This window comes from Apis laboriosa, unplaced genomic scaffold (genome assembly GCF_014066325.1).
Source record: "Apis laboriosa isolate Shangri-la unplaced genomic scaffold, ASM1406632v1 scaffold17_cov146, whole genome shotgun sequence".
In the NCBI taxonomy this organism is placed as follows: domain Eukaryota; kingdom Metazoa; phylum Arthropoda; class Insecta; order Hymenoptera; family Apidae; genus Apis; species Apis laboriosa.
The window spans coordinates 133838-151672 of NW_025222181.1; the positions used below are offsets into that span (position 1 = coordinate 133838).

At 24.9% G+C, this 17835-nt stretch overlaps 1 protein-coding gene across 1 annotated transcript; it reads left to right on the forward strand.

Moving 5' to 3' along the window:
- The first annotated feature begins 1832 nt into the window (after positions 1 to 1832).
- Positions 1833 to 15872, forward strand: LOC122711667 (elongation of very long chain fatty acids protein-like). Its single transcript, XM_043930665.1, has 4 exons — positions 1833 to 2180; positions 13485 to 13558; positions 13805 to 14076; positions 14710 to 15872. Exons 2-4 carry the CDS (start codon positions 13510 to 13512, stop codon positions 15217 to 15219), a joined length of 831 nt encoding a protein of 276 aa, XP_043786600.1. The 5' UTR covers positions 1833 to 2180; positions 13485 to 13509; the 3' UTR covers positions 15220 to 15872.
- Positions 15873 to 17835: the final 1963 nt, after the last annotated feature.

The window sequence follows — 17835 nt, forward strand, 5'->3', positions numbered from 1 at the left end:
TATAAGATAATATATAATGTACATAAATATTGTGTAATGTAATTATGCAGCTATTTTTACATCATTTAAAAAAAAATTTTAATTATGCAAATTGAAATATCTATGTAATTAGTTATTTAACAAAAATTAAACTACTCGGACAAATTATAGCAAATTGCACAATATATAGAGTTATATAATGATTATACAATATTTCATTTCAAAAATCATATCGTTGTCATTTCATTCAATTTGTCGTGTTTATCGAAATTCATAGAAGCACATTTCTATAAGATTTCGAATTAAAAAAGTTGAGTGTGTTTTTATATGCACAATTGCTTTTTTAATTATTTTCACATATACAAGAAAATTCGAAATATTTAAATCAATTTGAATTTCATTATTTTATTTTATTATTAAATTATCCAATCAAATCATTGACAAAAATTTATCTTTATTTCACTTGCATTAAATATTTTTCATTCTTATGCAGAGAGAAATAATAATCGATCTGGATATCACTTATTAATAGTATGAATTAATATTACACATTAATATCATAAAAAATGCATATGTATCGCAATTGTTTTTTTTTTATGTATGCTTGAATAAATATTACAAATTCATTAATTTTTTTTTTTACACTTTTATTTCTAATATACGTTACATGAATGTTAAAAACGAATTGAGTCCAAAACAACACTATCTTAGCAATGAGAAAGATTGTTGATCTAAATTTTCGTATTTTTATATTTAAAACACATAAACATAACATTCGAATATTACTATCTCATTTTTTCTTTCTATCAAATCTTTCAAACCTCTTTTTCTAACGTCTAACATTCAATTATTAGCAATGCTATTTCAGTAATATATTGTCGCGTCATCAGTTCAGAATTTGATAAAACAACACATATTTGAATATTTGTTAAAAATAAAAATTTAATTAAATAATTTTCATATAAAATTAAATTGTACAATAATAAATAATAATCGAAATAATTTTATTCAAAGAAATTAATGTGAATAGTAAATAAAAAAAAATATGCAATGTGAAAAAAGAAAAATGCAATGCTTATATGATTTTTTCAGTGGATATAAGATAGTGGCATTAGTATTAAAATATAGATATTGAATTTCAACTTTGTTTAGTAATTTCATATCGGAATAAAAAATATTGAATTTAAGTGAAATAGAAACAAAAGTTTTTCAATTGATGCTTCAATTGATCTGAATTTCAAATTGATTCAATATGATTCACTCTTTTGCTCTCGTTCTATTTAACTTAATTTAAGAATTTAAAATGATTATAACTCATTAATTAAGCCTCAGACATATATATGTATGTATGTATGTATATGTATGTATATGTATATGAACTTTTTTTATTGTTTTGATGTCTAAAATTCACCCTCCAAAGGTATCACATTTTTATTATATTAACACCCTATATATTATAATAATAATATATTATTTATTATCTGAAAACTCTTGATCGTAATCTTTATTGATAATAAAAATATGTGAATACTTTGTGAACATGGCATTTCAATTACATCAAACGTACGTCAAGTTATAAAAGAAGGAAGGAGGAGGGGAAAGGCGGAAAAAAAGAAAAGAAAAAAGGGAGGAGAAAGAGAGAGAGAGAGAGAGGGAAAGAGAAAAAGAAAGAGATTCGTATAATAAGAATTACGTCAAAAAAAGGAAAACGCAAATACGAAGAAAGAAACATAACGGTGGAGAGGCGCATGAAATGGAAATCGGAAATCCGTTACATCGACTGCATCGACCACATCGTTGTAACTTCAGGGGCCTGGCTGGAAAGGATATAAGACTATGACTGCACAGCTTTGCGTTGTCAGACCGTAGAGGATATCGTCCGCGGCCAAACTAAAAGGGAAAGAGAACCTTGGCATCAAGCGAGTCGTGGGCACGAAACGTATCGAAACACGGATCGAGACATTCGCCTATAACCAATAACAATTTCCACGGATTACACGCGGTTACCGCGGTGTCCCAGTGTCGTTCGTTGTCGACAAAGAAATCCCGATCGGTTGTTTCATCGCTTTCAACACAAGGAAGACAACAACAACAACAACAAAGATTCTTCGATTCGTTATTTTTCTTCGAGCCGATTCATCGATCGATCTTGGAAACTGGACGTCAACTTCGAGAAATAGAGAACGCATAAGATAGAAAAGGCAAGAAAAGAAAAAAAATATATATATATATATTTATATAAAATTTATATAAAAATATATATGTATATACGTATGTCGAGAGAAAGAAAGAGAGAGAGAGAAAGCAGTTTGGTTTTTTTTTTCATTTCGTTACATCGTCGGTCAATCGGACGAATCCCAGTCGCAACAGGTAAGAGTATGTTTTCTTTCTTCCTTCTCTGTTTATAGTGCACGTGGTGCTTTATCGATCGATTTCACGCCGCGACTGCCCCAGTACTGTTGTGCACGGTGTGCCATTGAAGGGTCTTACGGCAAGGCAGATTCATTTTCGATCGTTCTTGAATCTTTTCTTCGATCTAATTAAGGGGAAAAATCATGTATCGGTGTAGTGATTTCGGGATGGATGAGAATATAGATCTTGATGTCGTGAAATTTCGTGGAGGAAGATTGAAATAAAAGTTAATCTCGATAAATGTTGAACAAGATAAGAGGAATAATTTTTACTTTTTATTTCTGAATGTGCTTCCTGCAAAGTTCTTAATTTTTGAAAAAATGCAAGAAAGTGTCGAGTGATAAAATTATGTTATTTTTTATATTAATCTATTGATCTTAATATCGATATACATATATATATATATATATATCGATGAAAAATAAAGAAAATAGAAATTAAGATTTGTTAAAAGAAATTAAAGTTGTCTTGTCTTGTTAAGAAAGAAAGAAATAGTAATTTTACATATTTTTATATTATATGTATCTAATTCTTCAAAATTGCAATTCTGTGAACAATAAAAATCTGTGATTAAATTAGACAATCTATTCTTTCTTTAATTTGAATATATTCTTGCAAATATCAATATTTTCATTATCAAAATTTTTAACAGCGTTATTTTCACTACAATTTCTTTTACTTTTAATCTCATTGTTATTTTGTCTTTTGATTAATTTTACTAATTCTGATCCTTAAATAAAACATAATAGCATTTAAATTTTTATATTAATAAAATTAGCCATTTACATTCGACGATTCAATTGCATAGTAAGTATAATTACAATTACACTTGTTTACTTTGAAATAATTTGAATAATGTAATAATAAAGAATAATATCAAAATAAAATAAAAAGAGATTATTTATACAAAGCGTTAATATAATAAATTATAAGTGAAAGTTTTTTTAAAGAATCGAACAGAACAAACACAAAAATGTTGAACATAATTACAGGAAGTGAGATAGGAGATTGAAACAATGGTATAATGAAGACAGAGATAGAGATAACTCTATCTCGCTCTATCATTTATAACCTCAAAATTTTTGAATTTTTTTTGTAAGTTAGTATACGAATATTTTTAACTTTTATTATAGCATATAAGAATCATCAGAATTACAAGATCAGATTTCAATTATTTGGAAATTACGTGTTAGATATTTTTGCATTATGCAAAATATAAAATATTTGAAATGAAATTTATTCGAAAATAACATCATTCACAATCGATAATCAACGATTCAGTTTTTTGAATAGAATTTTTCCAATCGTTAATCAATTACAGTTAAAGTTAAGAAGAATTGATTGACGATTGTATAATTATTTTAATATCTGAATAAAATTTAAAATCTTATAAATAAATCGGTAAATAAATTTATATCCGTTAATTATACGATTGATAATTATAAATTCATTTTATAATCACTATCGTTAATGAATTCCATTTATCCAATGTTTACTGTTTATGCATACAATATTCTATTATGTTATATCATCGTTATTACATCATCGATTGATCGACGATGACAATTGCATTACATTTAAAACGCTTTTTATGTTAATATTAGTGTTAAATATTACAAACCATATACAAATATAATGTGATTTCAATTATTTGAATTAATTATTATTATCACTTTTTCTTCTCTCTTTTTTTTAATTCCTCTTTTTTTTTTTATTGCACAGCTAATAAGATCATAATATGTTACGATCATAATCTGAAACGATTATTTAATATTATACAGTTTTGATATTGATTCTGTATGATGGATTTTTTTAAAAAAGGGGAAAATTGATTTTCATTTCTTCTTAAGAAAATATCACACAGCATTTCTTTAAATAATAAAGATGTATTATATAAAAGTATACTTATTAAAGGTGCATTGATAATATATATTAACAAATGTATAATTTATAATATGAAAAATCAAATGAAAAATATAAAAAAGAAAATTGTAAACACATGAAAGAAAAATCATTTAATTTAATACTTTTTAATTATTATATTATCATGTAGCTCATGACTTCCAACCTCAATATGAAGAAAAAACGGTTATTTTTATCTTACGTAGATAATTATACAGGATATTAATATATTTATGGATTTTCTTTCGATTATAGAGACAAGAACAAATATGCAAAAGTTGATATGTAAAATTTTCGGTTATTTATTATGTTATAAGCAATTTAAGTACACGTTAGGTGAAGCGAGATGAAGTGAGGCTACTATGTGACAGAGATGGAGCTATTCACTTAATAGCTAATTATTCGTGCTTAAATAATTTAATAAATAACTTAATAAGCCTCGATACGACATTTTTATATATCGCCTTTTGTATTTGTTTCAATTTGTAGAATCGATTCTTCGAAAGTTTAATATTAACACTTTGTAAAATAAAAATTTGCACCGCTTGTTTATTTAAATATAATTTTTAATCAACTAATTAAACTATTCTATGTGGGAACACAAAGAAATAGAGTAAAAATAAAATTTTTTGAATACTCTAAATATTAAAGATTCGTGATTATCATATATTTTTATACTTGATACGATATTTGTACATTTTATTAATTTTCGCTGTATCTCGTTAATTTTTGACAATATGTCATAAATTTTGAATTTTGAATCAATTTTTTGATGCTGAGTGATAAAATTATGAATTTAAAATTTAAAAATAAAACATCATACATTATGCAAAATGTGAATTAAAAGATTGAAAGTTAAAATTAGAAAAACTTCAGACAAAAGTGATTGAATTTTTTTTTCCTTTTTATAAGTGAAGAAATATTTTTCTAATGAATCAGCTCGTCTATAAAAGAAAAAAAAAATGTCAGACTATCATTTTACAAAATATTTTAGTGAATTTTTTGTAAAACATCGTCAACACATAAGGCTTATAAAATTCGAATTAAAATTATGATATCGATTTTCAATTCGATTTTTTTCGAAAGCTTATAAAAAAAAACTTATAAAAAATAACTATAAAGCTTGTAAATTATATTATTAAATTATATTTATAATTTATAATCAAACAAAATTATTTCGATATAATTCAAAGATAATTCCAATTTTATATGCACTATCGAAAATAGATATTTTTATACAGTTATTGTATAATTATTTTATTACAATTTGACGCAATTCGTATATTTATTTTATACAATTATTGAAAATGATCACGATTTCCAATTTTACTCGAAATTATTATTCCACCACTCGTTTTTATTATTATTTAATCCTAATGTTTCGTATCCGCTAATAATGGATAATATTTCTTGGCATGGTGTTAACAAGTAGTTGTTGAGAAAAAAAAAATGTCAAACAACAAACGAGGATCATGCAAATGGATCTATTGGAAATTCGAATTAATGCTGTTTAGTTCCCGCAAACAATCGTAAATGTTTAACTCTCTTGTTTTTATGATAAAATATTACCACTCAAATATCTCCACTTTATCTTTTTATGCCTTTGCCTAGGCATTACACCGAAATACTTTAAATCCTTTTTTTTTTTTCTAAATTCACAATTCCACCTCATTAGTCTGTTATATACGATTATCGAATTCGTTTTGAAGTTTTTATAATAATAATGCAAATATTTTAGATAAAAATTTTATTACATCGTGAAAAAAACATTTTTTGAAATATTTCACATAACCCAATATTATTCCATATATAAAGAAATTTTGTTTCTTTTATTAATTTAAATAAAAGATATTTTTATCCTATATTTAATAATTTAATAATTTGTGTAATAAATCGTTATATATTGATAATATAAATTATTCTATTTATTAATTCAAATGAAATTTTATATAAAATTTAGCAACTTATGCTAGAAGCATGATCATAATAAACGATTTTGTCTATTCGAAACAGACGTTTATATATATTTTCAATGTGAATAATTTGAATAATTAATTTATTCGCGATCCATGCCACTTGGAGAATAATAATTCCATTCTTTTAATTCCTATCATTATAATATCGCGATATGATTTATAGATTCAATGTAAAAAATCGTATTTAAATTCGTTTCGATTCGAAGCGAATTAAAATTAATAATTTCCTGTCCATTCTCGTTAATTCATTAATTTATAGAATAATCGATTTCAATCATTTTCAAAAAGAAATATTTTATTCTGTCATTGTGTCATCTATACACTTGTGTCACACTATTTAAATTTATTATTTAAGTAACAATTACTGTTACCATCTATTGATCACCCGAATTTAAAGAATTCCAAATTTTACTTTTTGAATAAAAATTATGATATACTTTTTGAATTTCAATTTCTTTTTTTTTCTTTTTTTTTTTTTTACTTATCATTACAACTAAAAAAAAATTAATTGGTCAATTTGAACGAACTATTATTACAATTATTTTATTAGTAATTACCAGAGTCGACAAAAACAAATAACGTTTTCTTTGTTTCCCCCCCCTTTTTTTTCATTCTCATTGCCATTATTGCTTTCCAAATCCATTTAAGACGATACAATAGTGAGAGATAGATCTTTGGCGCGTTTTCCTTTTATACGTGCCAAAAAGAGACGTATGTACGAAAGAACATCTACCGATAATATCGTAATATCTTTAAATAATCAATTTCCAAAATGGGAAAGAAAAACTTCAACATTGTTAGTTGGACGTGTTGGTATGGAAGATCGTTAACCACACATCTTTCTTACATGCGTGAAACAGTCTAGCAGTGATGACGATAATATTACGCATAAGTAGATAATTATTTTTCCATACAGCTGAACCATGCAATATTTCGAAAGGTTAATACGACACGTAGGTTGTATCGAGGACTGTAAGAAAATATCAATGACCGCGCGCTGTTGAGAGTCAAACTTTGAAATACCGCAATATAATTGTTACTTATTTACAATTTGAGATCTTGCGAGTTCATAAATGTCATGAATCCGGTGGTCAAGATACAGCGCCATCTCGCGTGATTTCGTATAGAAAAATTATCGCGAAAATATTCGAGCGGTGATAAATAATTAATTTGTGAAACAAAGAAAAAAAAAAATTCATTTTGAATGAGAAAAGAACGTTGCAAAATTTTTTAGAGGGGTGTGATTATCCGATTATACGCTTTGAGTGAATTTAAAACGATAATTTTTTTACCGATGAAATCAATTATTTTTTTTTTTAATTTAATTTTTTAGAAATCGAAAAGAAACACGAGTAATTATATTCTTAATATAAAAATTTTAAATCTTTATTTACCTGAACTAGAATTCAGTCAATTTATTTCGACACATCTCGTATCGATCGATTATTTGAACATTTCATTAAAATTATTATTCGAAAACATTCCATTCCTTGTTAAACATTCACCAAATGTGATCGATTATATTCCATTTCATTCCATTTAATGAATATTGTATAAATACTAATTAAGCAATCCTGACTATTTCCTTTCTAACCTGACCTAACCAATAAATTCAACAACAATTAATCAAACAGGAATCGTTCGATTCATGGTCATAATTGAACAGCCACTCGATTCTATGTTGATTACATATTCTTTCAGTTTTCTTTTGATCATATTTGCTTGTCAAAGGAATTTGTTTCGTGCAACCGGTTTATTATTTTACACTTTTCCTCCCACAGTAAACGCAACCTCAATGAGCAGTGTAGAATTACGGAACAATAATTTTATAGAATTCACCTGCCTTGAACCTTGACGCATAACTCGTTTCCAAATTTTTTTTTCTCCTTTCTCTCTCTCTCTTTCTCTTTATTTCCTTGCAAATATTCCCACCGAACTAGTTTACGCATTGGTAGTTCGGCTAATTTCTATGTTTGTAAATGTGTGTCGAGACGAGATTTCCAATGTGCTCTATTGACTATGCAGCCAGTTTCCAATCGCAAGTTGTTGCGGTATAACAACTCGCTTATAATATTATACGTTGAAATGTTATATCGTTCCTTTTTCTATATAAAATCGAAGGATATTGCTAATGAATTATTTAGTGAAATACCGTATGAATGGTATAATTCTAATAGTGGTCAAGTTAAGTAAATGATATTTCTTTTCTTTTTTTCTTTTTCTTTTTAAGCAACTACCGTTTATTGTGACAAATGAATCAAACGATTGCAACGTCAACATCAATACATATCAAGTAACCTTTTACGTTTCTTGATATTTATTTCGAAATATTTATTCGTTATTTCGTAAAAAAATTTTGTAGATTCTTTCGTTCAAGCATGATTTTAACAAGGATTAATAATTAATAATTTTCTTAAGCTAGATTTATATTAAATTAAGGTTAAATTAGGTTAAGTTAACTCAATAAACAATTGATAAAATTTTTGATAATTTTTTTGTTTATATCACGATAAGTTAAGTTGGATTTATATTATCTTATAAATAATGTCAAATATTATATAAATATATAATCGATTTATTTTTATTCCTGAGAATCATAAACTCGTCTCGCGATTAAGGCGATTTCGTTTGATTCCTTTTTCAAAAAATTTTTTTAATCTTAAAAAAACTTTAAAAAAACTTTTTTAATAACAATCGTTCACTCGTTAATTGATTATTTCACTATAAAAACTTGCGATTTAATTTTACAATAAAAGTTATGATGAACAATCCTTTGCATCAACGATTTGCATTTAAAGTGATTTTTATTTATGAGACCACCTAATATTACAATGCAAATTATAAATCAAGTTACTCTTAGACTAACCGTTTACTTTATCTAATTAGCATTTGGTCCACGAGTGATTTTGAACGGCAGAATATAATTTATTTAATCTATCTTGAGAATTGCTCAACGCGGCTTAACGATTAACAACAATTTTGCAGCTTAGGCAACGTGCAATAAAACATAGTAATAAATCATTTATAGATCGGTAATTTTTAACTTCATAATACAACAATTTCAGAGATTGTAACAAGGCAGAAAAATCGATGCACAACAATTTGTATGTAGATACATATATTTTTTAAATTATTTATAAAACATTGTTGCATATCAACTTTTGTGCTTGTTCTGATGGTCGTGTAAAAACCACTCCTTAAATTTTCTACATTCCTCATTTGAATATATCAAATGACTATTATTATACAATTATTATACATCCATTTTTTAATCCATGTTTCAATTAGAACAGATTTAAAGATTCGATTCATTTTGATTTTCATTCGTGGAAATGAAATGACAATTTTTTGATATTATTTCTCAACTAAATTTATAAATCTTGATGAAAATTTAATTACAGCACGATTACCAATATATTGTATAAAAAAAAAACACTTATTAAAATTACAAAGATCGAAATTTGAAAGAGGAAAAGAAGTGATGCGATCATCGATAAATCTCGCATTTCTCGGATATATCAAATTCAAATTTGAATATTAAATGAAATAACGCTCGACCGAAAAACCGAGGAAAAACAAAATCAAGCAAAACAAGATTGGCAAGAATTTATTTTTTTTCTCAAAGATCAAAATTTCAAAAGGCAATCCATCGATATATCAGTTTCTCGGATATAATAATAATAAATTTTGCCGGATTTGAAAATGTTTATTTAACAAATGGAAAGAGATGGTGGATCGCGATGTTAATTCGATCTTTTAAAAAAAGGATCGAGAAAAGATTATGCAAATGTATATCCTTCCACTTCTGAAACACGTGTTTAGATATCGCGAATTTAATTACTATAGATGATGTTTTCTTTCTTCTTCTTCTTCTTCTTCTTCTTCTTCTTCTTCTTCTTCTTCTTCTTCTTCTTTTTCTTTTTCTTTTTCTTTTTCTTTAAATCGTGAGGTGAAGTTAGATTTTAAAGGGGCTCGGAGAAAAACAGTGGCACGTTAACGATCCCGTTCACCTTGGTTCGCTACTAGCTGAGAGATATTTACGCCCCTTTCAGAAAGCACCGTCCCAACCAAGGCTGCATCCCCCATTCGTTCACGAATCTTTATGTTCCTTGTTCCTCGATCCTTGGGACCTTGAACAATTTTTTTCTTTTGCGACGACGATGCCCACCTTCCACGTGCTCATCCCAAATCCTTTCAATGATATTTTCGGTGTTTCGTTTTAATTTGTTAAAATATAATTTGTTAAAAAAAAAATTGATATTAAGAAGAAGAAGAATTTAATTAAGTAAATCATGCTTTATTATGTATATATATATATATATATATATATATATATATATATATATATATATACACATAATATAAATATATACATAATATGACACAAGTGATAATTCATTAAACTTGTATTTGTCCAAAAATACGTGGATTAAGAATTTATTTATTTTTTTAATACCAGTCTAATAGTTTAAAATTGTTATTCACTATTTCCTACAATTTTTTTTTTTTTTTAATTTTATTCAGATATGGTTTAGTGTTTAATTATCATGTAAAAAATGGAAATTTGGTTATTATTTTGAATTTAATGTTTGTAGTAAATCGATTGTATTAGAGTTATGAAATTTTATTTAATTTTTATTTTTTATCAGAAAAATTGATTATCGTACTTGAGTTAAGAATTAATATTATATATTTCGTATAATGTATAATAAAATGGAAAGAATGAAACTCGTTAACGTAATCAACAATAATAAAAGGATATTACTATGGCGGTATTAATAATGGTATGTTTATATAAATTATATATAATTATGGAATAAAAATTTCTTTCGTTATATAATTATCGTGATATTATTATATATTTTTTCTTGCATATTTATTATAAATTATTTTTCTCCTCTGTTATTTTTTTCAATTATTAGCTGATTTCTTCGTTCAATTGTGAAAAATTTTTATGAATATTATTTTAATTTATTTAAATTAATTAAATATATATTGTATATATAATAGAAGTGAAATCTTATTTATATGAATATTAATTTAGCCTTTGTTTGAGGAAGAGACAATGGTCGAATGCAAGTGAAAATTTCTAAAAAAATTCTAATAACTGTATAATGCATTATTTTTGAAATCAAGGAAACCGATGATGGCAGCACTATCACATTATTAAAAATAATTAATTAAGAAAATTCTTGTTACATTATATATTCAATTTTATATATCTCAATATAAACTTGTCAAATTTTTTTTTTCTTTTTCTTTCTAAATATAATTGTCTTTATATAGACCGATATTTTTTCAACAAAGACTGTGAAATTAATTCTTAGAGTTAATGTATTTGCAAAAAGTATAAAAAAAATATAAAGAAATTTCAAGAATTGATTTTACTCTCTCAAATTAAAATCCTAATCTTAATTCTAAAATTCAATATAAATTAAACTCAAATTCAATAGATCTCGACTCTCGATAATGTTCTTACATCAGCATTCCCATAATGCATCATAAAATACCGTATTAAAAATACAACAAACGGTTAATCCTATCGGGTATTTTATTTTTTGTACGCGCGCCAACTTTGTATGGCTAACCACGTGTCTCGATTTGTCAATCCATTAGCGAGCCATGGTAAATGCTGATTCCTAATTTACCTTCGTATCATACAAGGAAACGTATTTCTTTGTCCTTCCATTTTTTTCACGCCATAGTCTATCGAAAAAGATTCGATCGAGAGACCACGTCACAATACGATATGAAAGGCCATTGTCACACAACGCCAGTGTGACGAAGAAATATATTACTCGTGGAATGAGTCTTGACAATTTTCTCGGCCATATGCACCAGTAGGAAAAGTAGTATCAACGCAAACTTGTAGTTTCGTTGATTGCATTCCGCTGTAATTGAGAAATAATTACAAAACGAAGGAATTCGTCGTGGGACCAAGGACTCTCGCGCTATTGTTTGGTTAGTTGGCTTGGAAAAGTACCAAACCTGTTGGAATGATAGATTTCATTTTTTCTTTTTTTTTTCTTTCCTTTTTTTTTTTTCTTCACAATCGTTGAAGAGGTTCATGAAAGGCGAAATGAAAATTGTATTTTATATTTATATTATAAGGAGAAAAATATGTAAATTAACTTTTGCGTCTCGATAAGAGAACCAATTGTTACATACCTCACTTGATATTAAATAATTTTTATTTGAAACATTTTATATGTATATAAGTAATAGTAAATTCAAATTAATTAATTATTTCAATCATTTATATGTACACGTTTTAATATTTTTATTATATAACAAATTTTCATAATACAAATTAATATCTGGCACCAATAAACTTTAGACGATTATAGAGAATACATGGATAAAATAAAATATAAAAATTTTATATGTACATATATTATATATATATATATATATATATATATATATATATATTATGCTAGATATTGTTTAGAAACAATAAATTTAATCGCAAGTGAAATAAAAGAAGGACGTCAACTTCAATATTTATTATGCAAGCTATCTACTATTATTTATTGCAATATCCTACAGATAAGACTATTGGTTTATACAAACTATTAATTTATTCGTGACACACCTTTTTGGAAAGTTCATTCCAGAAGTCAAAACAAACAGAAAAATTCGTATATAGAAATATTAACTGAGGCTTATTTGTTATGTTATAAGCAAATTAAGTTTGCATTAATTGAAACGAGACGAGAAATGCGACGGTGGCGCGCGTAGCGGAGAAAAGAATGATCTCTACTATTTTTGTCTCGCTTCATCTAACGCAAATCTAAATTGCTTATAATTTAATAAATAAACCAATCGAAATTTTTATACATAAATTTTTGCTTGGCATTGATTTTCTCTTGGACATGAAGTTCGAATCTATTCAACAAGCTCATTTTGTAATACTTATTTTCGAAACGATTATATGTGTTATAATTAATATTCTTTCTTTCTCTCTCTCTCTCTCTCTCTCTCTCTCTCTCTCTCTCTCTCTCTCTCTCTCTCATTCCTAATTGAAAAATTTGCCTTCGGAATATTTATATTTGATAAGACATTAAATAAATATATTTTTAAACATCAGATCTTAATTGATGAACTCATATCATTAGAATTTATATATTCAAATCAATGTATTTATCCAGCAGAAAAAACTAGATCTATTGATGGAATAATATTATTACTTTGTTTTTTTATTTTTTCTTTCAGGTTTTCTTGTTATTATTCAAGAATAATGTCGGGAATCATGGAGTTTTATAAGGATATTATGGAGAATAAAAGCCGTGAGTTATTTTTATAAAAAAAAAATTAGCATTGTATAAGATGTAATAATAAAAATGGAAAAATTATTAATTACTATGTATTTTTGCATACATATATCGTTAATATCGTTTAATATCGCTCAAAGATTAAAATAATATTTCCTCAACGAGTTGCAGATTTTTATTATCGATTTTATTACGTATAAGACATACAATTTACATGTAATTAACTGGATATATCATAATGTTTATTTCTAATAATTTCAGATCCAGTAACGAAAGATTGGTTTTTGATATCAGGACTAGGCCCAGTGACAATGATAATTGTTAGTTATTTATACTTTTCTTTATCAGCTGGACCAAGATATATGAAGGACAAGAAACCATATGAGTTAAGAATTCCCATGATTGTTTACAATTTTATCCAAGTACTGTTTAGTATGTACCTCTTCTACGAAGGATTGATGTCTGGATGGTTACACGACTACAATTACTATTGCCAGCCTGTTGATTATACGGACAATCCACTATCTAGAAGGGTACTTTTTTATTTTTAATTATTAAAATTTTAAATCTTTCGATAAATAACAGCAAATAATGTCATTTTAGAAATTTTAATTGAAATTCTGATTACTTGTTATAAACTTTTAGACAAAGTTAAAGATAACCACGATTGCAATTTATAATGGAAAAATTAAATAATTAAATAATAACAATAACTTTGATAAAAAGAAAGGTGATTAGCAAAATGCAAAGAAATTTTTATCCACTATAATATAATTTACAATTATATTATTCTTAACGTAGCAATAAAAAAAATAAATAATTCAATTAATAAATAATTCAATTAATACAAATATATCGCATTCGCTATATTGCTTCAACATTAGTAAATTATTTTTTATATTTGTATTATTACAAAATTTGTCAAATAGCCAAATCATTGAAAATTTAATTGAAATAAATGAATGTTAAAATAATGTATTTTAATGTATTTTAAATTAAAAGAGAAATATTTTTTATTTATATTTTAATATTTTTAAAATTACGGATTAGATGAAAAATATTTTTATTTAAGCTAAGCTATTAAAATATCACTTATATAACTTAATAAAATAATGAATGAACGTTAAAATATATTATATTAATTTATATCAAATTATAATTTACAGATGGCTAATGCTGTTCACTTCTATTTCATGTGCAAGTTGATAGAATTATTGGACACAGTATTCTTCGTTCTTCGTAAAAAAAATCGTCAGATCTCATCGCTTCATGTATACCACCACGCGTTGATGCCAATTTGTGGCTGGATTGGTTGCAAATTTTTGCCAAATGGCCATGGTACATTGTTGGGTGTCATCAATTCGTTCATTCACATAATTATGTACGCATACTATATGCTAGCTTCGATCGGACCACATATGAACAAATATCTCTGGTGGAAGAAATACTTGACGTCAATGCAATTAATTCAGTTCTGCATTATTTTTGTCCACACTGTTCAAATCTACTTCAACGGTTGTAATTACCCATTATTTCTTACGACCCTGCTCAATCTTAATGCGTTGATTTTTATTTACTTGTTTGGTTCGTTTTATATCGAAAATTACATCAAAAGTGAAAAACAGAAGAAAAATAAGACTGAAAAAATAACGAAGACTGCGAACAAAATGGAGTGAATTGATACTATTTAATGCCATTTGGTTCTCGTTACAAAAATCTACTTCGTTACAAAAGAACATTCGTGTTCGTTAGATACGTCTAGCCCTCTAGCGAGAAAAACGTATATTTGACCAGATAATTTATTATCAATCGATCTATTTCGTTTTCTTAGTTTGAAAACGAGATTCGATCTTCTGTGAAATATGCCGAGTGACATTTTTACCAAATTAATTTAATTTTTTTATCTAAATATATTTTTTTACATAGCAACACTTAATTAATTATATAGTTTCCTTTAATTGAATATATTTACATACATATAAATTACTTTCAAATTGTGATTGAATATTGGCAATATTTAAAAAAACTTTGAAATTGAATTATTGTAAAAGAAAAAAAATTATATTGAAAATTATAATTAGAAATATAAAAAAATGTAAAATCAATTCTTGATAATATGCTGGTCGATATTATCGGTAATGAAGGAATCGCTCGATTAAAGGACTTATCAATCGATCTCATCGAATTGCTTTATTTGTTGATAAGGTAGAACAAGTATCGTTATCATATAATAATTTTGGTATTTGTAGTTTCATGATTTTTTATATCATATTTTTTATATAAATTCTTATATATTTCATATATATATATATGAAATATTATCATTAGAGGGAAATTTAATAGGGTTCTAATAAATTTTTCATCAATGAATCTGAATAAAGAGGAATATATCTTTAATATATTTCTATTATATCTAAATAAAAAGAAGGTTTATATTAAAATAAATTATTTTTTATGATAGTTCATGTTTTAATACCTTTATTTTTAAATATTACTTTTCATTATAATTATTTTAATAAGATAATTTAAAATATTTACAACAAAATACAAAATATAAGAAAGTATAACACATTATACAATTGATAATCGCAAAAGAGAATTATGAAAACATTAACAAAATATTTAATATTACTAAAATAATCTAATTCTAAAATAATCTTTGAATTTTATCAAATTAAAAGAAATTTAAATGCACTATTAATCTGTATATATATAAATATGACAATACTTATACAATAAAAGAACTTATACTGTTAGATAAAAATTGAAAAGTTTTATTATTTCCTTCAAATTTTTATAAGATGATCTCAATATTGATTAACTATCAATCAAAAAATACTTTAAATAAATTTTTTATGCATCAAAATCCAGCGAAACCCCGATTATTCAACTGTGTTTGTCTTCGTTTAAAGATCATGACCATTAAACCTACAAGACCTTTTCATCCGTTTTGTTTTAAAATATCATTTATATTGTTTCTGGAAATTATGCATGTGATATTGCACATGTGCATATATACTAAAAACATATCAATTATTTATAAAATCTGTACCAATACCAATATTCTCTATATAATTCTTATAAATAAATAATTGCAAACAAAAAAATTTATTATAATGAAAAATTAAGATAATAAAACTTGTTAAAAGTTATTAATAGAAAAAAAAGAATTTTATTCTTATGTTTTTTATCTTAATTATTTAAAAAACTCATTTCTTATCATTAATGAAGGATCATTCATTTTAATGTATCTAATAATGTATCTAATATATTGTAAATTCAAGATAAGTTACATATAAATGTTTATATAATTATGTATATGAAATAAATATATATAAATACATGATTATCAATAATAAATATATAACAGATATATAATAGATTATTCAACAATTCTTTTTATTCTTCTTTATATCAATTTTTTAATATCTAATATTTTAAAAAGAAGATCTAGGCAATATTTTAAATACAACAATTTAAATGTATCCATTTTAAATAGAGCTAAATTATTATTTAATTAGCTAATTAAGTTAATTTATTATTTAATAAATAACGTATTTTAATTGATGTCTTGATTTTTATTTGGTTAATTAAAGGATTCATTATTTTAAAAAAATAATAAATTAAATAATCAGCCAATTTTTTCCTCTTCAAAATATTATTCAAAATATTAAAATTTTAGTTTTAAGTTCTAAATTTTACTTCTATTTATTTAATTAATTATAATAATTATGTTATATTTTTTATATTATATATTATACATATATTTATCAAATGATAATTATGCATATGCATAATTGTAAGTACAATTATACATGCATTATATGCATTATATTAGTTGATAAATTATTGATCATATAAAATTAACATTTGAACAGAATTTATAAAGTTACATATAGATAAGTAAATTTGAGTGAAAATTAATCTAAAATACAATGTTATGTATATTAGAATATTATTCATGAGGCGATTCCAAAAATTAAAACAATACAAAAGTATTGTATATGCAAATGTTAATAAAAATATTAATTGAGACTAAGTTATAAGTAATTTAAATGTATATTAAAAGAGTAAAGCGAGACAAAAAACAGTGTAACAGAGATAGAATAAATGCATCTCATTTTATCCGTATCTCGCTTCATCTAATATTTAAATTATAATTTAAATGAAATAATTCTAAATTTTAAATAGATTAAAATCATAAATTTTTCACAAATCATTTTAGAGGCCAAAACAAACATAAAAGTTAGTTAAATTATAAATTATACATAATTTAATAAATAATCAACCGA

Bases quoted from the DNA above. Each gene is read 5' to 3' on its own strand.
- LOC122711667 (XM_043930665.1), top strand. From the start codon at position 13,510: ATGTCGGGAATCATGGAGTTTTATAAGGATATTATGGAGAATAAAAGC. The intron at 13,559-13,804 runs GTGAGTTATTTT...TAATAATTTCAG, and splicing joins TATTATGGAGAATAAAAGCC to ATCCAGTAACGAAAGATTGG. The intron at 14,077-14,709 runs GTACTTTTTTAT...TATAATTTACAG, and splicing joins ACAATCCACTATCTAGAAGG to ATGGCTAATGCTGTTCACTT.